Source organism: Amphiura filiformis, chromosome 10 (genome assembly GCF_039555335.1).
Source record: "Amphiura filiformis chromosome 10, Afil_fr2py, whole genome shotgun sequence".
NCBI lineage: Eukaryota > Metazoa > Echinodermata > Ophiuroidea > Amphilepidida > Amphiuridae > Amphiura > Amphiura filiformis.
Window position 1 is genome coordinate 38,074,687 of NC_092637.1, and position 25,662 is coordinate 38,100,348.

Here is a 25,662-nt window from a genome sequence, read left to right on the forward strand (position 1 = left end):
ACTCATCACTGGTTACGCCACTGATGATTACCAATCATATTGTTGAATCCATCTCAGCGACAAGAGATTCATGTCGACATTATTAACAAATGAAAACCACACACAGTGCCAATAAGAATAACAATACTTATATACTAGGTTTTTATCTTGCTGATTTTATTAATATGTACCATCACCTTTGAAGATCGCGATCATCAAAATAAAACAAAGCATTACGTTACAAATCCCTCACACAATTTGACTTATTTTATCAACGTTTTTGGCTGAAAGAGGAGTAATATTTCATTCAACCATCATACACTGAACATCACGTCGCTTGCTAAATGTCAACATACGACGCATCAAGTAAAGGCTCATTTAAACTGAACAAAGTCATAAATGTCACTAGTTGGGTCACTATACTATTCTTTGTAATGTAAGCTCATTGTAACATAATGATTCACAAGCGAGACAATTTTATACTATTTTAATCAAAATTGGAGCATGGGTCCATGTTTAACTCTGTGGAGGCAAAAACATGTCATTAACCTATGTGCATATAAATAACTCGAGAACTGGACTTCGAAGACGGACAGGTCAAACTATACTTATTCTTCATAATTCGCCATTTTTGGTTTATCCAAATTAACATATGTACCTTGCAGGATTTTCTAGGGACTTTAAGTATGGTGTTAGTGAAATCTTGCTTTACTTGGACTAGTGTGTCAAACTACTTGTCAGTTGGGACACTTTCAATAGGGTAATGTAAATAAGCACCTCCCCTTTCCTCGAACATGTTCAATCATATAATGTTGCTCCTATGTGATGGGGAAGGAGAAGTTAAGGAGGGTTTCGGCTTGTCACACAAAAAAGCGGCATTTAACTCGGATTATAGTAAACTGATCAGCACAGGGACTCATAATGATTTCCTCTGGGAATTAAATATGTCAAAAAAGAATGTATTATCATTTACTATAATGAATGATAAGGGACTTGTAACGTAAGCTGATTTACTATAATTACATTGTATTTAATATTTAATCTTTAAGCGTGGTATCCGGAAGTCGTCTTCATCTAGGTAGACCATAGACGGGTCAGATCTCATCTGTATAAAAGGGAAACATACGACACGTTATTCTAAAAGCTTTAGATGAACAACATTTACGTGAAAAAGAAGAAGAAGAAGAAGAAGTCCTCATAAAAGAAGGTCAATATGGAAGGAAAAAATGCCAGGCATGTTTAGTGTTAAAGGTGACACTGTACTCTTTATTTTGATATAGGATTTTCCTATTACTTCCAAAATTTCAATGACACTATTATCTTTGTGACTGCGATTGTATGAAAGTATGCACAATCACAGGTTTTTGCCTCTTTCCCAAAAAATTACCATAAGTTCTGCCCTAAACGTATTGTTTGCATCTTTTTTGATCCAAGTCCCCATTTATCTCAGTTGTCATTATTTGACATGATTGATATCACGTAAACTTACCATTCATTACACGGCGGTTCGCTTCCAGTTGCGGCTACTGCAATGAAAAGAAATGGGGACAAAGAATCATACCATGACTATTCATACTTTGACATGCATCAGTTTTCACGACATAGGCAATCGGCATGGATCCGAAGTGATCTTTGTCAGGACTAACGGACAAAAGTGGAGTCTGCCCCGTGTTTCAAAAGACTGAAGAACTGACCCTTAACAAGGAATTTGCACTGTAAATCACACGCTTAACAGGGATTACTAAAAAAAGTGTAACAATCATATAACCAATTTTACTAATATCCGCGAAGCCAATTATAGCCAATCAAGGTATACACTTTAAATCCGTACCTGTAACACCTTTTGAACACATTTAAGGCGTTTTGCCAAATAGTTATTATTTATTATCTACATCACAGAGAGTCTACATGTACCTTCTCAGAAAAAAAAATGGTTTCACGTATTCTAATACACATCGCAAGTCCAAAATAAAATCCAAACCGTCTCTTTGGTTTACAAGTTATCACACTTTGAATTTGTATCTAAACGCATCCTAAACACTTAGTGAGGGTGTTGATTTTATTTTGGACTTGTGATGTGTAGGAAAATAGGTTTCAAAATATGAAACCTTTTTTCTTGAAAGGTACATGAAGATAGTAATAAATAATAACAAAAAGCACCTGACGTGTTTAAAAAGTGTACAGCTAGGGATTTATAGTGTACCGTAAAACCCCGTCTACAAGCATATATATAGTGGTTTTTTTTTTTTATAAAAGCTTAATTAATTCGAAGCAATCGTTAATATACCAATACAATTGATCGGTCTTAAAATAATACTCGTTTGTATATGCTTGGATCCGTAATTTATTTGCTCAAACTCCATAATGGCGACTGGATTAACCCTAACCCTACCCGAGGTTTTTTGGCTATCGGAAGGGAAAGAAGGAACGAAAAGGAGAGAAGATGAAGAAGAAAGTCACTTGGCACCCCTGGATTCGAACCTCGGACCCCTCGCATGCCACGCAGAAGATCCCCAGCATGTAGCTACACAGGTGACGTTGGCCCGGCCAACGATTCCCTGGGTATATGGTCGAATCCAACGAAAAGTGTACACGGCATGTTCAGGGCCATAACTTAAAAGTATTAATCAATGGGCATTCGTTTTTGTATTGTGTTTATTTGCCTTGATCATACGCTTCGCGCCATATATAATAAGACCCCCTTCTGTGAAAAACTTAGACACAGAGACCACAAAACATGCTATTTTTACCCATTTTTTCAAAATATTTCTTAAAGTATTTTTAAAAACATCTAAATCAGTTATGAAAAGAAGTCATTGGATTGAATCTAAATTGATTTCCTGAAAGGTGTGTATTCAAAGATTGCCTGTTCAATTTTTCACATATTTGTACATAAGTATGAATTTTTTGTGATAATATTTTGAGTGGTATTTTTTACATTACCTACGAATACAATTTTCATAGCACTAGATATATCTTTAAAAATGGAAATCACTAATAAATGCGCAATTGATACAAGCTTTGATATGTCCAATACTGAAATGCATTGCATTCGGACATCTTTATTATTGTGTTTAGCTGCCAGAAATTCTAAATGGCACAAAGGTAGGTTTGGTAAAAATATGCATTACCTCCGAATACATGTTAAAAGCTGTGCCATTTCCACAAAGTGAGAGAATAGTAAACAATAGTTAAGCAAGAGGTGCAGGGTAATACACTCTTTATTTCTACCAAGTTTCAATAACCTGCGTTTAAATATTTCTGAGATGTCAACAATAAAAGCAAGTATTCGTAGGTAACTTTCGGTAACCGAATGTTACCTACGAATACACTTTTGACATCATGACAGTATTGTGAAACACCGCCATTCATGCCAATGCCCATATTGGTACATAACGAAGGCCTGTATGTTTGCTATCAAATCATATGTCAATGAAAGTTGCGAATTCACATACATGCCCACCATGCAAAACTGAATACGGCTTAATTGGTGAAAAATATGTACTGAAATAGACGACGGTCTGCTCATTTGAAAGAAAAATCAGATTCAAAGAAGATTAGAAGGGATAAATACTTGGATTTGTCAACTGTCATGTGTGCTTCATTTTAAATGTTTACCGACCTTCTGGTTTCTTAGTAATTTGTGTCCAAATTGATTTATTCGAAGGTAACTTTTGACGTTTTCGCTAAGGTTACCTACGAATACCATGGAAAAAACGACTGTTCTCATTGTCTCATGATCTAGACAACACATTGATGGACCCTGGTACAAAGCTAATTGTAGTTGCTCTCAAACGAAAGGCCACAAGACGTAACTGACTCCAAGATGGACTTCACAAGTCTGCAATAACGGTTTTAAGCGATTTGTGTGCAATTAAGCAAATTAAAGTCACTTTAGTGCCTTTGTTTCTTACTTCAATCCTCTTTCAACCGTTGTGAACCGACATTATTAATACATGATAGGGTCTAAAGTATCAATAAACGCACATAAAGAAAATAATACATTCAAAGTGCTTTATAAAATGAAGTTTTGATTGCGATATCCACCAAAAGTCTAATTCTTACCTACAAATACTGAAATGTTACTTACGAATACAGCATAATACATGACATGTGTAATGAAGTGTCCCTACCAATGGAAATTAATTGTCAAAAACTTTAAGCGGTACCCCAGGACACTATTATTACCCATATACGGATTCATTCAACAATTATTTATTATGTAAAATTGCTGAATAACTACTTGTATATCAAAATGAAGTGGTCAAAATCTTGCTAAAAGCATCAAAAAATTTTTGATCTAAGGTAATAGCATTTATTCATTTGGACGTACCATCTGAAAGGGATCTAAAAACTACCATTTTATTAATTCATTACCATAATAGCACAATTTAAACCTATAAACTCAATATAGATATTGTTAAATCGCTCATGTTACCTACGAATACCCGGGTTTCTTCACCTTTTCATTGTATAAAGCGTTAGGTGTATGCGTATAATTCCTAATATTCTTGAAAACATATATCATACTCGTTCTTATACAATGTGTAAATTGATTCATACTCATTTGATAAATAAAATACAGAAACTGACCTAAACTTCATTTTCAAAAATAAACTAGCATAAATTGACTAAGATCATATTGATCCCGTTATAAAAATAAAACAAATATTTTCTGGTTGAGTTAGCATTTTCCTGACACCCTGTGGTCTACATTACACGAAAAAAGCGTTAATGGGAATATTCCATTTGTTTTAGGTTGATTAGTATTGCGATAGTGAAAGCATCCTAGTGGTATTCGTAGGTAACATTGGGTTTTGATATCACATTTACTATCACACGTCCTGGATTTATTTTTCAAGATTAGTAATGGCACTTTTGGTTCCTATAAGGCCAATATGTCATCAATCAATGGGCAAAAGGAAAAAATTGTGGAGACATTTTTATTTCGGACTTTTATTTTTGGCCCGTGGACACTTTTGGTTGGATTCGACCATATATGATTTGGTCTGATTGCGTCATCAAGTCCCGTGGAATCCGTGCACGCAGAGCGGTTTTAATAGTGAGCTTTAGTGAGTCCTAGTTCTGTTAGGGTTAAGAAGGCATATAGGGAAAATATGCATGGTCACTAATGTAGCTTTCATCAGAAGCACACTATATGCTTGTAGATGGGGTTTTACGGTATCTAAACATTTTGCCTTTGGAACTCGGAATATCTCTCGGGATTGCGCCCCTCGGGATATTCCTCGGTTCCAAAAGCCAAATGTTTAGATTTTTCACAATGCCCTCTAAATAACCGATGCGCAGTTATTAACCTCTAACTATATTTTGTAAAACAGATGGAAATAATACATGTGACACGATCTGGTCCATGGGGGCCAAAGGCGGCAAATTTGAAACTGAGATAAAGGTCAAAATATGGAGTAAAAAAACAATAAAATACATAAGAAAATAGACATAAAAAAACTTCATAACTTTTGAACCAAGTATGCTAGACCTTTGGTGTTTTCAGTAAATGATAGCCTATTGTATGTATAATGTAATAATTACAGTAACTCAATTTTCAAAATGCCTCCTTTGGCCCCATGGACCAAATCGTTTCTTACCGCATTTTCCACACATAACTGGACATTTTCTTCTTATAATGGCATAATACGGACATTCTTCTTGAAAATAGTCATAGTCTTCACAATATTCATGCTCTTCATCTATGCATTGATCTGCAAAAAAAAGTGATTCTTATCAATTATTGACAAACATTTGAAACTATGACATTCTTTATATGTGACGTGTCATGTCAAAAGGAGACATTTTGGGCAGGATCGATAAAATGGAGAAATAACCAAAAACCTGCCCGGGTGTGATTTTTTCACAATTTGGGTTTGTTGCGAATTTGTGATGTTATTAATGTTTAAAATATTTTCTGATAGTTTCAGACCGGAATATAACTGGTATCTTGTATTTTTTGAGATATTTTTCAAGGTAATTCCTACTCTCAACATTGCCAATGATATTTTTAAATGCCGATATCTCAATTTCCAATTTTATAATACCGTAACTTACGAACTCAATATCTTCGCTTAGGAATGTCCGATTTTATTGGGGAAAACGGCGTTGTGGAGCAAAATAACTCTATATTTAAGATAATGTAAAAACCTCAAAATTTATAACCTGCCCAAAAGTGTCTCCTTTTGACATGATACGTCACATATAATGCTCTTAGTTTGAGTTTACTAGAAACTTTTTAAACAGGTTATATTTTAGATTGTTGGTTTTGGTAAAAATGTATTAATAATTTTTAAAATGTCGGGTCATGAAAACGTTTTAATTGCAATTCTGTATAAAAACCACATGTGCCTGCTAACGGTCAAAAAAAATTTATTGCATGAGGCGAAAGGGCTTTGGTAGTAGGTTACAAAAAGCCACATCAAAAATTCCTCCGGAGCTTGTTGCCATAGCAACGGCAGATTTTATGATTTTAGCGATTTTTGCTTATTTTGGGGTAAAATATGAGAAAATATACACTTTTCTGAATTGTTCTTGACTTAAAAGTTGAGGTCACATTAAAAAATCAACTTTACCACCATAAAGTGCCATCTTTGCACATGGGCAACATTGACAATTTAGCACTTTTGAAAAAATGACATTTTTACCCTATCTTTGAAGTCAAAAAACTAATTTTGATTGAGCACCCAGAATTATTTTCTCTTCGGAGGTACTTAAGCAGACCTTGGCCCTTCCAAATCTGGTAGAAAAACTCTGGGGCTATTTGTCCTGTAAAGCCAGTGTTGCCAGAAAGTTTGCCAATTTTCAAAAATATGCATTTTTCGAAATAATGCATTTTCAACATATTTACTCATATAACTTTGTGTACGACCAACTTAATTGAAATATTTACCCTTTGCATACAAGATTTGACACACAGCTGCTTCCGGAAGCAACACGTAAAAGGCTGCAGAAGAGTCGTGTTCTGCAAAAACCGGTGTTGCCAGAAAATCCGACTTTTTAAATCTATATTTCCAATAAGCGCATTTACTACAGGCTCTAGGGAGGAGTTTGTGTACATGACTCTTTTAGAAATTTACCTTGCATTTTCATGTTATATATGCAAAGACCCTCAAAAATGTTTGGGTAAGAAAATCAGATCAAGTGCAATTAAATATGGCGTCCAAAATGGCCGCCAAATAGGGATTTCCATTAAAACACACTATAGCAACATGCAAATGATCTAATGATGAAAAAATATCGATGCAATTGATGTTTCTAATCAACAGAAAAAAATATGTGCCCATTTTGTTTCATTCGGATCTTTTTAATCAAAATGGCGTCCAAAATGGCCTACAGAATAGCATATTTCCATTGGAATACACTAGAGCAACATGTAATTGATATAATAATGAAATATTTTCAATGGAATTAATTTCTATAACTAAAAGAAATAAATATGCACACAATTTGTTTCATTTGAATCTCTCCAATTCAAGATGGAATCCAAAATGGCCGCCAAATTAGGATATTTCCAGTTACCCAGCAAACACAAAACGTTTTCGACATCATTCGCAAAAGGTTATAAAAGGTTGTCAGAAAACGTTTAAATGTCGGGTTATATAAAGGGTACATTAATGGTATAAAACGTTTTCATAACATTAAATAAAATTTGTTGGTAATTTACTGCACAGCAAACACAAATGTTTTACAGAAAACATTTAAATGTCAGGTTATATAAAGGGTATAAAAACGTTTTAATAACATTCAAAAAACATTCTTGAAAACTTGATACAAAACATCCTAAACAAAATGTTATTTTGGGGTTGAAAAAATATTTTGTAAAAAATGTTTGCCCAAAATATTTACAATAACGTTTTTAAAATGTTTTCACGACCATTATATAACCCGACATTTAAATGTTATTAAAACGTTTTGTAAAAAACATAAGAACATTTATGTGTTTGCTGGGGCAAATATTTTAACATAATGTTATTTAAGTGTTGACAAAATATTTGGCCAAAAATATTTGCAAAAATAGTTTACAACGACATTTCGAAAACATTTTTAAAATATTGTTGTAGTGTGTTTAAAACGATTTCATGACCTTTATATAACCCGACATTTTAATGTTATTAAAACGTTTTTACCTAAACCAAAACCCAAAATATAACTTATTTAAAACATTTAAAACATGCTGGGTAACTGTCCTAGTAATAATTAAATAGAAAATATAGCAATAGAATTCATATTTCCGACCCGAGTACAAAGCTGTAGCTTTGATTTAAATTAGGGGGGCATTGGGCAAGAAATGACCTTTTTTGAAATGGGGTCTTTGGGTGAGAGCCTCGAAAATTGCATTTCTAGTTCTAAATGGCTTCAAATGGTTTTGATGGCTTTGTTATTTCAAAAGAAGTTACAAAGTCAGTGATATGTGTCTGGTTGCTATTCAAATGGATATATAAGGGTATTTGGGTGATAAATTGAAAGGAAAAAAGGGGTCTTTGGTTGACAGAGCATGTGATCATGAAAAATATGGGGGTTTTGGGTAACAGCAGTTTTTCATACTATCTGGCAACACCAAGCACAAGTTTCAAAACCTGTATGAGATCATGCTAGCAAATGTACAGATAAAGCTAGATAAAATAACGGTAACAGTTTAGAAAATAATTAAATAAATTGAATTATGTAAAATGCGCTTATTGGAAATATAGATTTAAAACGTCAGCTTTTCTGGCAATACCGGTTTTTGCAGAATACGACTCTTGCAGCCTTTAAGTGTTGCTTCCGGATGCAGTTGGGTGTCTTGTATCTTGTATGCAAAGGGTAAATATTTCAATTAAGTTGGTCGTGTAAAAAGTTATATGAGTAAATATGTAGAAAATGCATTATTTCGAAAAATGCAATTTTTAAAAAATTGACAAACTTTCTGGCAACACCGGAATTGGAGGGATACCAATGAAACAAATTGTGTGCATATTTATTTCTTTTGGTTATAGAATTTAATTCCATTGAGAATACTTTATTATTATATCAACTTCATGTTGCTCTGGTGTATTTCAATTGAAATAGGCTATTCTGGCGGCCATTTTGAACGCCATTTTGAATTTAAAAGATCCGAATGAAACAAAATGGGCACATATTTATTTCTGTTGATTAGAAACATCAATTGCATCAATATTTTTTCATCATTAGATCATTTGTATGTTGCTATAGTGTGTTTTAATGGTAAACCCCTATTTGGCGGTCATTTTGGACGCCATCTTTGATTGCAATTGATCTGATTTTCTTACTCAAATTTGCATAATTTATATAACATGAAAATGCAAGGTAAATTTCTAAAAGAGTCATGTATACAAACTCCTCCCTAGCGCCTGTAGTAAATGCGCTTATTGGAAATATATAAAGTCGGATTTTCTGGCAATACTGGTTTTTGCATAAAACGACTCTTCTAAAGCCTTTAAGTGTTACTTTCGGAAGCAGTTGTGTGTCAAATCTTATACGCAAAGGGTAAATATTTAAATTAAAATGGTCGTATAAAAAGTTCTATGAGTAAATATGTTGAAAAAGCATTTCGAAAAATGCATTTTTTGAAAATTGGCAAACTTTCTGGCAACACTGGCTTTACAGGAAAAATAGCCCCAGAGTCTTTTTACCAGATTTGGAAGGGGCAATGTCTGCTCAAGTATCACCAAAGAGAAAATAATTCTGGGTGCTCAAGCAAAATTATTTTTTTGACTTCAAAGATAGGATAAAAATGTCATTTTTTTCAAAAGTGCTAAATTGTCAATGTTGCCCATCCCTAAAATTACACATGGGGAAATATTATTGAAATATTTTTTGCACTTGGGAAAAGTGCAAAGATGGCACTTTATGGTGGTAAGGTTGATTTTTTAATGTGACCTCAACTTTTAAGTCAAGAACAATTCAGAAAAGTGTATATTTTCTCCTATTTTTACCCCAAAATAAGCAAAAATCGCTAAAATCAATCTGCCGTTGCTATGACAACAAGCTCCGGTGGAATTTTTGATGTGACTTTTTGTAACCTACTACCAAAGCCCTTTCGCCTCATGCAATAAAATTTTTTTGACCGTTAGCAGGCACATGTGGTTTTTATACAGAATTGCAATTAAAATGTTATGTATGAAAACACACTACAAAACTATTTTTAAAATGTTTTAAAAATGTTATTGTAAATTATATTTTACACTTTTTGCCAATATTTTGTCAACACTTAAATAACATTCTATTAGAATATTTGCAGGAGGTTATCAAAAATGTTTTTAAATGTTATGAAAACGTTTTATACCCTTCATATGCCCTTTATATAACCCAACATTTAAACATTTTTTTTCTATGACAACCTTTTCTAACCTTTGGCGAATGATATCGAAAACGTTTTGTGTTTGCTGGGCCTATCCCTTTTTATCTTTCGTCATAAATATGAATCATGAATATTGCAAGAATTATTGTTGGGCCTAAATCATAATGTGGCAAAATTGAGGTACTGTCAACACATACTTCTGGAGCACTAAAATATACTGCTCTAAAACTCGGATCTGTCGCACAATGTCCCTGCAGTACAAACTATTTTGCACACACCGTGAGACTTTCATAATAAGTGAAATGTTTTTAATTCAGGGTTAAGACCAATCTTAAATTGAACCATTTAAGTTCTCTATAAGCAGTCTGGTCCGACTGCCTGATCAGGAAATACTGTTGAGTCAGGCAGCATGTTGCCTGCGCAGGCAACACAGGCTTTGGTAACCCTTCTGAATTTGACAGACTAAGGACTAAATTGTTCATGGTGATTTTATAAAAGATCGATGGAAATTTTACTTTGACACACATGAGCTACATGTAAGTTGACAATTTTTCACTGGGCGAAAAAAAATTCCACCGGGAGGAAAATAATTAAAATAACAAAACAATTTCTAACGGTTTAAAAAAAATTTGATTTAAATATTCAAATTACCTTTATTTTAACTAAAATTGATGAAAAAATACTACTGATTGTACATCCAGTGATAATTTTATGTATTTTACCTACTTCTTTACTCTAAATCAAGAAATAATGGTTTGAAATAGAGCATTGCATTGTGGGATACCATGTTGCCTGCGCAGGCAACATGCTGCCTGATTCGGCAGTATTTCCTGATCAGGCAGTCGGACCGGACTGATAAGCATGATTAAGCATAATAAGCCTACTTACCCTCACAAAATGTCCCAAACCATCCTTTCTGACAAGAACATGTGCAGTCATTCTCAGTCGGTGTGCCACAATGGTGACACTTAATGGAACAATCTGAGAAGAATCAGTATCAGGAAACGTGTGTTTGACTGGTTGTATAAAAGTTCTTTTAACCAAAAAAAATTTTAATTCACCAAATCATTGCAAGTTCTAACAGGTAGAGCTTGACTAAAAAGTTTTAAATCCCGTAAAAAACCAAATTGACATAGATTTAGAGTTCGTCGCAGGGCCGTCGCTAGACCATTTTCTCAAGGGGCAGTTGTGTCCTAAAATCGTGTCAAATGAAGATGCATAGGCCTTTTACAACTTTTGGTTAATTTAGTCCCGGTATTTTGATTCAGCTTACGAGGTTTGATGATGCTTTTCCAGGCATCAGAGAAACTGTTCTAGCACTCATATTTGTGATTTACATATAAATAGGGTGGAATTATAACTCTCATTTTTGAGATTTTTGTTCAAGTTTGAGGTGAAAAAGGGAAACTCAAAGGTGACGTCTCACAGCATGGCTTTAAAGAGAAATGCGCACGGCGGCAATTTGACATTTTAATACTCACTGTGAGGAAAACATGTGCACTCAAGCAGCCAAATTTTGATTTAGGGGGGGCAAATAGGGAGCATACTATCAGATTGACAGCAAATTCCTCCCTCTCTCTTTCCTTTTCTCCATCTCTCTCTTCCTTTCTCTTACTTTTTCCTTTAGGGGTCACCAGGAGGTGTCGCACCCCTCACACCCACCTACCCCCCATGGCGACGACCTTCGTCGGACAAGTATAAAACTGTCACGCTTTCGTCAGTATTATTGTGGGCTGTCCCTTGACCAATAATATTAGCGGATCGCCTTTTTTACTTAAGAAATGGCTGCTCACAAAAGAGCCGTGGTATTTCAAAATGCTATAGTTGTCCGACGCCGAACCCGTTGAAACCCTTAATAGTATATAAAAAAGGCGACCAAAAACTCCAAAAAACTATTAAAACATTTCAATACATTTTTTTTGGAATCATATAAAAGGAGTTAATTTATTTAAAATACAAATTTAATACATTCTTACCGCATGTGATGCCGTCTTGTTTACAATTTCCTGAAATGTTCACAAAGTAAAATAAATGTCTTTATTTGCTATACACCGTTCAATATCAGAAAAAACATTGGTGCTATCTGACAATGTTAGGAAGAAAGTTTTCCTTCGGTTGGCTCTATTACAGAATTACGATTGTAATGTACTATAATTAACTAAAAGACCCTACGAAATTAAAAAGGGCACAATGTCTGAGAGTGATTACTAAATTTATTATCAAGCAATATTATAGTATTTTCTAAAAAGGAAGTCCTTGATTTTATTTAATAATTCATCTTTCTACACCAATGCTTTAATGGACTGATAACTTGCAATAACTATAAACTTTAGGTACTGTATTTTGTGAAAAAATCTATGATTTTTAATAAAATCTCGGGATCAGAATCCGATTGGAATTTTAGTCGAATTTGCGTATGGTTGAAATTTCTCGTAGGGCATGCGCAAGTATCTACGGGTAATCGACGGACTAATATATAAATAACTTTTGCTGCGACGACAAAACGTTATAAATACATGTATAAACCCAAATGATATCGAGAGTGACCGATTTATGTCAACTGAATTTTATTGAAATATACTTACTGCATTTGTTTTCAAAGCACCAACTCGCTTCAGGCTCACACCCTTCACAACTTGGTCCCTTCGTGTATGGTCTTCCCCCGTAATTGCCCCTAAATGTTGGAACCAATTTGACGTCATTCACTTTCAATGAAAACTAAATTACATTATTATTAGTGATATTTCAGTTCCCCTTATTATTTATTTATTTACTTCTCTGTGGTAGTACACACCATACACACACATCCCTCCTTACACAAAAACGCACACCCCCATCCCCTTGCGGGAATTCCAACAATTATGTTGGTCATATCACACTTATACATTGTGGTGAATATGAGTTTTGCACATATCCATAACCTCGCCCTCTGGGCGATATCGGGCTTCTACTAAAAGGGTCATTTCTGCATGTTCCATGTCTTCCCCACATGCCAGGAATGGCGACACCGGGGTGACAGGGGTTGCACCACCCACGCAAAAAATTAGCCCGACCGATCCTACTTGAAAGGCCCCTCCACCCGTAGAACAACCTTTTTTCTTCGTGAATTATCAGTACGACGCATTCTTCACACAACGCAAATAATCACACAATTTAAATCGAAGTGTAACGGGCGCATAGTAATAATCTGGAGGTACACTAGTTTGCCCCCTATAAGCGACTCTATGTGATGTGTCTTTGGCTCTAATCTCTTTGAGCCATATACAGTGCACAAAATAATTAGGGTACCAGTTATGTTCACCCCTTTATATTCTAACAAACACAAATATTTCAAATTTAATACATGTATACTCGTTAGCTCTGATTTAATAATAATAATAATAATATTTATTTCTTACATACAAAATCTCAATGCCCTATAGAATATGTTAAAAACACCAACACTTTACCTCAAATTGAACATTGTTTAATCATGTTTGTTGGATCTTTTATATGATTTTTATGCATTTCTTGTATGTAATTGTTTGTTTTTGCTTCGTTTTCCCTGCATTGGTCCATGCTGTTGTTTTGCACTGGCATGTGGGCCATGTCCTGGGTTTTGTGTGTGCTTTTTAACCTTGTTTGTTAATAAAGTAAATATGGTGATTAATTACACAAATAAATTTCAACTACACCAGGCACAAAAAGAAACTCGTCAGTTATATTCACACTTGCTGTTCAATAACTTGCTAATTTTGGATTATTCTGAAATATACATTTTGTTAATTGGACTTTTCTGTCTCATTTGACATCCTGTTCGTGAACATTGAGCAAGAATTGACCAAGATTTGCGCCTCCAAACTCTCAAACCCCAAAATGAAAAGTTGCAATTTTAACGATTCAATTGTGCCTGTTATACTGTGTGATCTATTGATTGGCCCGTGGTGCTTGTGTGCAATACAACGATGCGTTCCCATTGAAAATCGTTGAAAATGCAACTTTTGATTTTGGGGTTTGAGGCTTTGGAGGCGCATATCTTGGTCAATTCTTGTTCGTTTTTCACGAACAGGGTGTCAAATGAGAAAGCAAAATCCAATTAACATAAAATGTATATTTCAGAATAATCCAAAATAATCAAAATATTGAACAGCAAAGATGAATATAACTGACGAGTTTCTTTTTGTGCCTGGTGTATATCAAATAATATACAACCGATACCGAGATAAGAGATGAGAATAGGTTAAAAGGTAAAGTAAAAATTGAAAAGTTTAAGATATCACTAAATGCATCTTTTAAATAGTGTGTTTTTAAAATACCGTAATACCTTGACTACAAGCATATGCCTCTTTTCGATAAAAGAGACGAGAGGCAGACATTCTCCACAAAAATATTAGTTGGAGTTTGAACAACTATATTACTGATATAGGCGGTTGTACAAACACGTATTATTGTAAGACCAATCCATTGTAATATGTTTGTGGAGGGTATTTGCCTTCCGTCTCCTTCGTCAAAAAAAATACCTCGTTTAGAGGCATATATGCTTCCGGGATATGCTTGAAGAAGGCAGAAGAAATTCTACGGTACTCTTAAAATGATTGATGGAATCTGAAGCTCTATTTGTATAGGTAAGTTATTCCACAGGACTGGAGCTGCATTACAAAAAGCTCTCTCACCATAAAACTTTGTATTGCACTTTGGGACACCCACCAAATTCAGAAAGTAGCAGAAAGTAGTGAACGGGTGGATTGATATGTATTAACCGATTATTTTAAATACAGCGGGGCAATATCATGCAAGGCCTTTAAAGTAATCAGGAGCAAATTGTACAGATACGCTGCTCAATACTGAAAGCCAGTGGAGATCGTATACTGGCTTCATGTGGTCACGATATTTTACACGAGAGACCAGACGCGCAGCAGAATTATGAATGCGCTGTAATTTGGCGATCCCATGTTTTGGAAGATACTTGCAGATCCTACAAATCTTGCTAAAGCTTTCACATGCTCTTTCATGTTAAGTGCACTATCAATCACAACACCAAGATCTCGGGCTGAGGTCGACGGATCTATAGCTGCATTACCAATGGTAAGTGGTGCTAGTGGCAGGGTCTTGACAAATTGAGATGACAGATGAATAACCTCAGGTTTTGAATCATTCAGCATTAGCTTATTGGTAACTTCCCATGCCTTAATATCTGAAACACACTGTTCAATATCAATACTCTCACTACGCTTGGATGGATCAAGAACTATTATACAACTGTGTGTCATCAGCATGAATCATGTAACTCAACCCATGAGGATGAAATGATGTCACCTAGTGGGGCAGTATACATGGTAAATATGAGTGGACCCAATATGGATCCCTCAGGTACACCCTCATGAAGTATGAATGCATCCGAGGTGTCATCATCAACATCAATGCACTGAGTAAGGCCCTTGAGATAGGATGACATAATTTAAACGCAGTGCCTTTAATACCATAGCGCTAACGCAGTCGCTGCAGCATGATGTAATGATCGATCAAATCTAACGCAGCCGAAAAATCAAGTAAAGTAAGAGCGGCTTCCTGGCGCTGATCAACTGCATTTATGACCTCATTTGTTGAAATTGTTTGAGGAAAAGAAATGGTGATATGACACCTGCAAAAGAAACGAAATTAAAAGTAGCACGTTTGTGTTCTAATCATTTCAACGCATGAGGTCTTAAATTTGAGCTAAAAGATACTGATATTTATCTTTGTTTATGATATACAGGGGTGAAATAGCTGGTACCTTAATCCTTTAAAGACCCATTCAGTGATCTCAGCGAAATTGTAAAAAAATTAAAATTGTTTATAAATTGCTTAAAAGTGAAGGATAAGTCATTCAAATTGTCATTTGGTAGTTTTGAAATGAAAAATTTGGCAAAAAACAAAGAAAACAACAGTATTGAGGAAGTTGAAGCCCCATTCAAATACATGTAACTAATTTAGATATTGTCAGTATCTAAATTACAGATCCATACAAATTCTATATTTTTGTCTTAACTACCTGGCTTTCGGCTGAACCACTAATAGGCTATGCTAACACATTTATGACAATGACAAAAGTACCAAAATCTGAATTTTGATGATTTTTACGATCGTCCGGATCAGCAAATCACTGAATGGGCCTTTAAGTGTACAACGCACTGAACATACTTACCCTGGTTTATAATTACAAATCACGATCCACCAATTGTTGTACGTCTTACCCGCGCTACCTACAACTGTAGGGCAAAATGCTGCACCGCATCCAACATGGGTGTTCGTCGACCACACCATCTTTATAAAGGAATCAGAATACCTTTTTATTAAGATTGTAATCGCTCTAATTGCTCAATATATTTCTTATTTGCATAATAATTGTTTGTTATCGAGTATATAACCATCCGGCTTACTAACTCACCTGACCCGTAACCAAAACAAATAGTTTTTTTTATTGAAAATAATGAATTCACTCATGAAATTAAGCAGTGAAATTTCAAAATTAAATTTTGTTATTCTTTGCCAAAAATACGTAAAAAATATTAGCAACATTTGTCAGGAAAATTAATTGTCCATTCGAAGAAACCCGACTTATTATATTTGATCAACCTTGGTGCTCTACGGGGATGTAAACGACATTAAGTCAAAATTGTATTGTTGTCCTACTACAACAAATCTAGGTGATTCCAATTAAGGGATGAAATTAAAACTCGACCGGCGGTCAACCGCCGGTTCCGGGCGGCTCCGTCCGGTTGGAGCCGATTATATTGTTCTAAACAATGGAGTGTGGTTCAACCGCCGGCAACCGCCGGCGGCCGCGGTGGTCGAGTTTTGATTTCATCCCTAGGTGAAATTTAGAAATTGTGTTTACATTACAAATATGCCAAAAAATCAGGATTGACAAATATTAACCAAATACATTTGAACAGATCTTACATAATGGCTTTAAAATAGTGGTAATAAATACTACTTCAAACACTAGATGACAATAATAAAGAATAACACTTATTTATTTTTTATTTTAAAGTGAGAAATCTTCATATCAACTTGGACTAGGGCTGGTACAAGTACTCCAAATGCAGACCCTATAACAGATATCCTAATATCATATATTCCAATCGCATCAGTCACTGAAACTTGACTATATTATTAATGTAAATGCATATGGAAAGGTTTCTATACTCGATACACCTGAGCACACATTTTCGTCCAAGAGCTCTCAAGCAAGCAGTGAATTGTCTCCGCACAGTCTTTGATTACACTACACGGTTAAGTACATAGCAATGTAAGAGCTGTGGAGCTTATAGCTTTTTTTATTAAAGGAAAGCTAATACTTCCCCCTAAAAACAATTTTCGTCACTAGGTCAACAGATTTTATAATTTTACAATTTTATAGCAAGGCGAAATGTGGAAAAGATGTTGAAAACTACCTATCCGAGCACGTTTTTTGACCAAAATGTAGGTTTTAAAAGTCAAAACCTGAACTTTACAATATTTTTCAAATTTTATGTCATTAAATGAAAAAGCACACTAATATTGTCCATATACTAGCATCACTAGAATGAGCAATAGCCAATTCTCTTTAAATTGCAAATGTTGTTCAAAAAGTTACTATTTTCGCCTGTTTTGTCATACGGTTATAAATTCAATAAACTATGACTTTGCTAAAGAGCGCTTAGAACTTGATATGCTATTCTCTAACTTGCTCGCATTGCCACGCATATCACAATGGTTTCCAAAATAAGACAAGTGCATATAAGAGAGTAGCAAAATAATTGAGCTAATTTCTGCTTTGAATAATTGTTGAATTGTCCTCATCATAATTATGTTTCGGTTAAATCTTATAAGCACTATTTGTGATCCCCGCAAAGGAGTAAATTAAATTCTTTTAGGAATGTCTTAAAAGGGCATTTCGTGATCCACAGCCTCATCCCCCCACTTTTCTCAAAAGCAACGCTGACTCGATATCATTATGATGATCGCACTCATTTGCACTTACTTTATTGAGTTGTTACAACTCAGAAAATGAAACTACAATCCCCGAAATATGTCGTTGAAACGCTTTAGGTATCTTGAATGAAATCAAAAGTGTATTTTTAATGTGGATAAAAAATGTTCAATATTTGGAATTAGAAGAAAGCCGGGCCATCAATTAACACTTTTCCTTCCCCACCCCCCATCATTCAATGTTGCGACACTTTAGAGACACGCTGAACACATTTGCACGTTTCAACATTGCACGGGGGAGTGGGGGGACTTATTTTCCCCTAAAGACGCTTTAATGTTTCAAGACATATTTCGGGGATTGTATGAGGCAATCGCTAAAATTAACATCTGATTTTAAACTTTTGGCTGTAACTTTAAAACTACTTGATAGAATTACTCCAAATTTTCAATGAATATTAGTTAATGAATAAGCTATGATGTGGATATAAAATAAAACAACTAATTGTATCAATTTTGACTATATCGCCCTGCACTACAAGCAGGTTGCACCCATCACCTGTGTATGTCTACAATCATAGATTGAATACAATAGCGCTCTTTTCAAACATACTAATCTTACAGATGAGAGTGATCAGCATGATATAGTTCAATGCATATGTATCGCGTGAACGCTGCAGTGCAGGGCAATATAGTCAAAAAACGACCTTTTTCACCTTTTTCAGATCAACGCCCTCCCCCAAAGCAAAAAAACAAAACGAACAAATAAAAAAATCGCATCAGTATGCTCATGAAGTAGGCCTACTCATGCAGAGATATCTTTAAAATTGATCATTTTATTTGCGTGAAATGGTAAAGTGCAATTGTAAATCGTCCCATTGAATCACATAGTGATTTGACGGTTTACCATAATCTAATACTGAATATTAATACAAGGAAAATAAGCGCAGCAGAAACATGTTATTTGACGCTTTTAATTGAATCATCGTTATGAATGCTTCAAAAAACAAAAAAACAGAATTGAAATCGGATAATGCAAAGTGATGTAACGTCAACTTGAAGATACCCGGAAATCGGGTGAAAACCTGCCACAAATTGCTATAAATGGCAAAATGGTAATTTTTGGGATTTGTAATGCTTATTCGGACACTTACTTGAAAAGGTAGCATTGATTTAAGTATCACAGATTAATTGCAAATCTTTCCGGACTTCGTTAAAGAAAACAAGATTAAAAAATCTCTCCTCGAATAAATGTAATAAATCCACCAAATATACAATTTTAGCCATTTTGACCAATCTGCAGACAATTACAAATAAAAGCTTAAAAAATGACTAAGTCCAGCTAATTAATATGCAAAAATAATGCCAACAGAGAACCGTACATGATATAAGGATGCGGTTTTTTTTGCACACATAAGTACCCAAAGTTCTTTCATTTGGTAACAAAAAATACACAAAAAGTCATTAATTATGCAAATTAGCTAATTACATCTAATTATATATTTATGCCATTCTTATGTTAATTAGGCATATGTAATTTTTACTTTTTTTTATGTTTTATTTATGTTTTATTCATACAGCATGATTTTGTCAAATATGAACCTGCTGTGATGTTGAATAAAGAAACTGCAGTTAATTGCCTAAGTGCACCGAGTTTTCAATTGGTATAGGGAAGTGTTTCACTCATTGTCCAAGGAAAAAAAATACATGATAACAAACAACGGTATTTCAGACCGGTGGTACTAGGTCCTCTATTTCGAGAGACCTATACTTATTGATTTATGGACGATCTAAAAAAATTCATAAAACAGGTCTTAAAGTCGTGTTCACACAGTCGGACTTAAATCACTTATTACCGGTCTTAAATTACGTCGGTAATAGTATCGGATATAAGTGGCAGTGTGAATTAGCGTCGGATATAAAAAAAATTTACTATATCCGACGTAATGTGCTTTAAATCCGACAATTTGTTCACACAGTCGGACTTAAATTACGTCGGTAATAGTATCGGATATAAGTGGCAGTGTGAATGAGCGTCGGATATAAAAAAATTTCTATATCCGACGTAATGTGCTTTAAATCCGAAAATTTAAGGCTGAAGATATCCAGGGTTAAGAGCTGTTAAGACCGATCGAAACGTTACGTCCGGTAATAGTAATTACGTGTGGACATGCAGCACTATTGGGCTGTCGGATATAACTGGGAGTATATCACTCGCGCAAAATTTTAAGCAGAGTCATAGGCGTAGATCCTGGGGATGGGGAGGATAAATCCCCAATATTTTGCCAGGGGGTGGTCCATTCAATCACCCCCCCATGTTGACGCCTGATAATGGGTTTCTGACCAAATTACCCTCATATTTGCCCATTTTTGCCCCCAAAGTGCAAATTTTCGCGCGTTTCGCGCGCATTTATTCTACTTTTACACCATTATTTCATCAGTTTAGCTTCAAAATAGCAACATTTTTCTCGCGCTTCGCGCACAATTGAACCAGAAACTTATTCTGTCGCCAAAAGGTGCTGGATTGACTATACTTGATTTTTTTTCCCCAACTCCACCCCCCAATCTCAAACAAAAAGAAATCTACGCCACTGAGCAGAGTAATTTACTGCGTGATGTCATCATGGCTGCAGCTGCAAATGTTAATATAAATAAACGCAATAGAGGGGTCAATTGGAATGACAAGGGAACATTGGCTATCCTCAAAATTTGGAGAGACACGGAAAGTATTTCTGGGATAAAAAAAAGCTTTGGGAGGAGATAGCCACGCTATTACATGACAAGGGGGGATTCCCCATACGGTTGGGGGAGCAGGTACATGCGAAGATAAAGGCACTGAAAACTCTCCATCGCACCCTCCATGATCGCGTAAAAAGTTCAGGCGCAGGAGCAATTGACCATCCTTATTGGGATGACCTACAAGAGTTTCTAGGGGGGATAGCAAATGTAAACCCTCAGGGCTCAGTGGTGGTGGTGGGGGGGCAGTATGGCCCTGGAAGTAGATGGAGATGACATTTATTAAGCCATAAGCATGATAACAGAAAGGCATGTAATTGGATTTTATAAGATGATTAGGGGGTCCCAAATACGGAAAGAAAAATAGGGAGTGTCATAAAATATTTTTGATGACCAAAATATAGGGAGTCACAACACAACATGACTACAGATAGTGTGTTTATTTTATTCCAAAAGACTGATGCCTGTTTTGGGGGGGGTCCAAACGGTGGGGGCCAAAAATCTTTGCTGACGAAATAGGGGAGGTCGCAATTTTATTGAAGCCGACTTTTTGTAAATTTGGGACACCCCCCAAGAAAAAAGATAGCAAGATGATGGGAGTCATTGTGATTTTTTTATTTTTGTCATTTGTTCAAAGATGTCCACCATGTAGGGCCTACATGCGGCAAGTCTATTTTGCATATCAGAAAGTGCATAACTGCATAATGGGATTTGCAGACTAAAAGGACAGAGGACTTGGGGAGTTATTCATTCCTACGAGTTACAGTGTCTGCCAAAAATAACCTCATCTCCTATGGCAAAGTTCATTAACACCATTCTATAAATATAGCTAAAAGTTGACCTCAAGTTAAAGAGTATGGGATTTTTTACCCAACAGACTCAAAGGTCATTCTGTGCCTGTACAAGTGTATTGGGGAATAAAGCATGTTTGTGTTAGCTCATGTGGGTGTTATAATTTGTGGTATTAATTGTTTTAACAGGCCTCATGTTCCCAGGATGTCTGTGTTTATATTTATCATTTCAGCTTGTCATATTATGTCTCAAGTCAGTTGAGGAAATTTCTGATACTGTGTTGAGTTGCATGTTGGATCTGTAACCATGGTAATGGTGATAGAAAATACACACAATTTTGGACTTGGTCAATACCCAATACCAAGGTCAATTAGACATGAAATTGCAGAAGTTTAAAATGATTTTGTATTGCTCGCCTGCCTGGTATAAATATTAGTCTGATATTAATTTGTAACATTTTTATAAGATTACAGTGGCAGGGCAAGGGGGAATTTGCCCCCCCCCCACTTTTGAGGGAAAAAAAACCCAAAATTACGTAAATTTGGGCCGATTAAAAATAAAAACATTTTTCTAGTCCGAGTTTTCAAAAAAGAAATGGAGGAGAAATTGTTCTGACTTTTGTCGGAATTGCAACTTTTTTGGGATCATGATTCTTAAAAGTGGAAATTATGTTTTGTTTTATATTATTGGCACCTACCTATCCTATATAGTAGTTTGGCCAAGCCCATATTTAAGACCTTGCCTGCAGGATCTCACGTCCTTGGGTATACAGAAACTCATACTCCACAACTTGAGTTTGCATTTTAAGCACTTACTGTTGTATGAGGCTATTGAACTATGTTATTGGAAATGAGACTGGTTTTCTTCCAAAGACTTGAAACAAGTCTAACGCTATCGAAGAAAAAGTCTACCACCATGATTTTGGAAGTACGAGGCATAAACAAATGCAGTGCAACTCCTCACTCTTGGGAGCTCTACATGATTTTACTCATTTAGCCTGAGAATCTTTGGCATTTTGGTATGCAGGTTTATGCAGTTTTATGCACATTCTGTTATGCAAAATAGACTTGCCGGGCCTACATGTATAAAATGCGATATAGAGCTAAGTCTACTGTAAAATGGGACTACTTTGTCAAACTAAAATAATAATAATAATAATAATAAACCTACATAAATACAAAATTGGTCTGAATTTTGGAACTTTTGAATTTGCATTTTTCTTACATGACATACCTACCGCATGGTCTGTAATTTATTCTAAAGAGGGGCGTTTATTGAAAGTGAAAAAAATTTAAAATCGGGATAAATTTTATGACCGGTAATAGGGATTTATGACCGGTAATAGGCTATATCGGATATAACACGTCGAACATACGCTGGCGAAGTTACGCAATTTATCGGATTAATTACCATAGCAATAGGTGAAAACAATTTTGAACATATAGATTGAATACAATACTGGTCTTTTCAAAGATACTAATCTTACAGGTGCATGGTAATCATCATGATTCACCTATTGCTATGGTAGTTAATCCGATTATTACGTAACTTCGACAGCGTATAGCGCTATTGCCGACAAATGTGGACGCGCTAAGGGATTAGCGGATATATTTAATTCGATCGGACATAAGCCTAGATAAAATATTACCGGTAATAAGTGCATGTGTGAACACAGCTTAACTCTTAAACTAGGCAGTGTTTAATTTCGGCGGAGTTGATAGTGATTTAGGAAATGTTTCACCTACCATATATTAAAAAGACAAATTATTGTGATCAATGAAACATAACGAGGAAATCGTTTTTAGACATGTATGTTTTCAAAAATTGGCCAACTTTGATCCGCGCGCTTTTTGATTCACTGTTTATGTATGCGTGCACAGTATGACATAATGATTGTGCAGCCACTGTGACATACCTACTAATAGAGAATGATGAGGCTTATAGACGGTGGAGTGGATATATAGATAACATGTAGCGTATATCTATTTTTTCTTCGTTGTAATTATTGTGCAGCTGGTTGTTTATTATTATTCAAACGCTAATGGAATTATAATCCATCCCAGAATTTTTGAATAAAATTGTTTCTTTTTTGATCTTGTTGCGCACATGAAACGGATATCTTAGACTGGATCTATTTAATCTTTTGTAATAAAATTTGTATGCAACGTTGCCGAATGTTTCAATTTGCAGATATCTTATATGCACATTTGCGTCACTAAAGTTGCGGAATGTACATATTGAGTCTTTTACATTATACTGCACGAATTTTATGAAATTGTAGTCACATGTGTGTATGTTATGCAACTTTGCAGTGTTTGTATGCGTAGTATACTTTCATCGAGCTGCAGCTAGGTTAAAAAAGGATGATTCAATTAAATGAATTGATATTTTCAACCTACCCTTTGAAATAAATGCAATCAACATTTTCTTTTCTGTTTAATATTTTACAGAGATTATAATCTTATGAATTTATAGGCGCCTTTGTGCATTTTATGCAGCGTTGCACAGTTCTGATGCATATTTGCATTAACATTATAATTCCGTTAAACTTGACATCATCGAGCTGCAACTAGGTTAGAAACTAGGTTAAAAAAATAGCAACAAAAATCGAGTTATTATGCACTTTCAAAGTATATATTCTGTGTAGTTTAGTTATGGCAGAAAAAAGTCACATTACAAAAGAAATGGTGGTCTAACGAGTCGTTTAGTTAAGATGTTTATTACATGCAATATTCGTGAGACAAACAGCAATAAGTTGTGCTGGAGATTATGTTACAACAACATTTGGAATAGTGATATTAAATGTATTATTAAATTTTTGAAAGTTAATATATATTATATACTAGTATTGATATGTTCTGCATAATGTTCTAATAGTGTTCTACACTTGTTGGGTTAGAACTCACCGGTGTTCACTCTTCTTTCTGGATATTTTCAGAAAGTGTTCCCAAAATAGCCATCATAGGTCAACGTGTTCTGGATGTGTTCTAGTGACCTGATAATAACCCGGACTTGGAACACATCTAGAACACATTCTAAAACTTAGGGGCTGTGCAATAAAAAAAAAAATTGCCCCCCCCCCCACCCATCCCCTGTGTCATATGTTTGTAACGTTCTTGACAGATGACATTCTAACTTGAGTCAACTTTAGAAACAAAATAATAAGTTTTTTTGTAAAACATACCAGTAAAAGTGATAGTCATCTATATGTAAATGCAATTCTAACTGAATTAGTCAAATATAAAAACAAGGCACTTTCTGGTAAAACCAGGGATCGTGCATGGTCCCTGGTAAAACATACCAGTACAAAAAGTTTTACTTGAGTTTTACTTTCTGGTAAAACCAGGGACCGTGTATGGTCCCTGGTAAAACATACCAGTACAAATAGTTTGACAATAAGTTTTTATTCAATATCAGAGGATGCTTACATGCATTCCCATAACCCAAGGGTTCTGGCCTTTGTATGTCTGCCTTTTGTACACATGTGGCACAGTTGACCTGCATCCAGACGTACCTGCCTGTGCGGGGACTTGAACCCCGAACCTCTCTCTTGCGGGGCGAGCGCTCTAACCATTGAGCTACACAGACTGTTCCTGATAAACATGATTCAAGTCTAGTACATGTGAATATGAGCAGTCAGGGTAAACAGAACAAACAACACAAATTACATACCAGTGTACGAGATCAATTAATGATGTTTACCCGCCAGTCTAATATAATCATATAAACAAGGAAAATGGCTTGGGCATCATGCAGTAGAACATAGAAACATTCACAAACATTTCAAACTAGCGCACGAGATTAACTTAATAATGCTTAATCGTTATTCTTAATATGTGATGCGATCAAGCAAAATCAGTCGGAACTCGGAAATATTAAATTGTCAGTTTCTTATAGGATAGTAAAAAGCATTTTAC

General features: G+C 35.1%; 1 protein-coding gene and 1 non-coding gene across 2 annotated transcripts; both read right to left on the bottom strand.

Moving 5' to 3' along the window:
• Positions 1–973: 973 nt before the first annotated feature.
• On the bottom strand, positions 974–16,570 carry LOC140161839 (cysteine-rich venom protein helothermine-like). The gene is made up of 7 exons (XM_072185133.1): positions 16,452–16,570; positions 12,874–12,962; positions 12,265–12,294; positions 11,177–11,269; positions 5,586–5,699; positions 1,469–1,505; positions 974–1,084 (listed from the first exon to the last, which is right to left on the bottom strand). Coding segments are annotated over exons 1-7 (483 nt in total). The 3' UTR covers positions 974–1,083.
• An 8,690-nt stretch (positions 16,571–25,260) lies between these two features.
• Trnaa-cgc (transfer RNA alanine (anticodon CGC)) lies at positions 25,261–25,333 on the bottom strand. Its single transcript has one exon. It is a non-coding gene; the product is annotated as a tRNA-Ala (tRNA).
• Between the last annotated feature and the right edge of the window lie 329 nt (positions 25,334–25,662).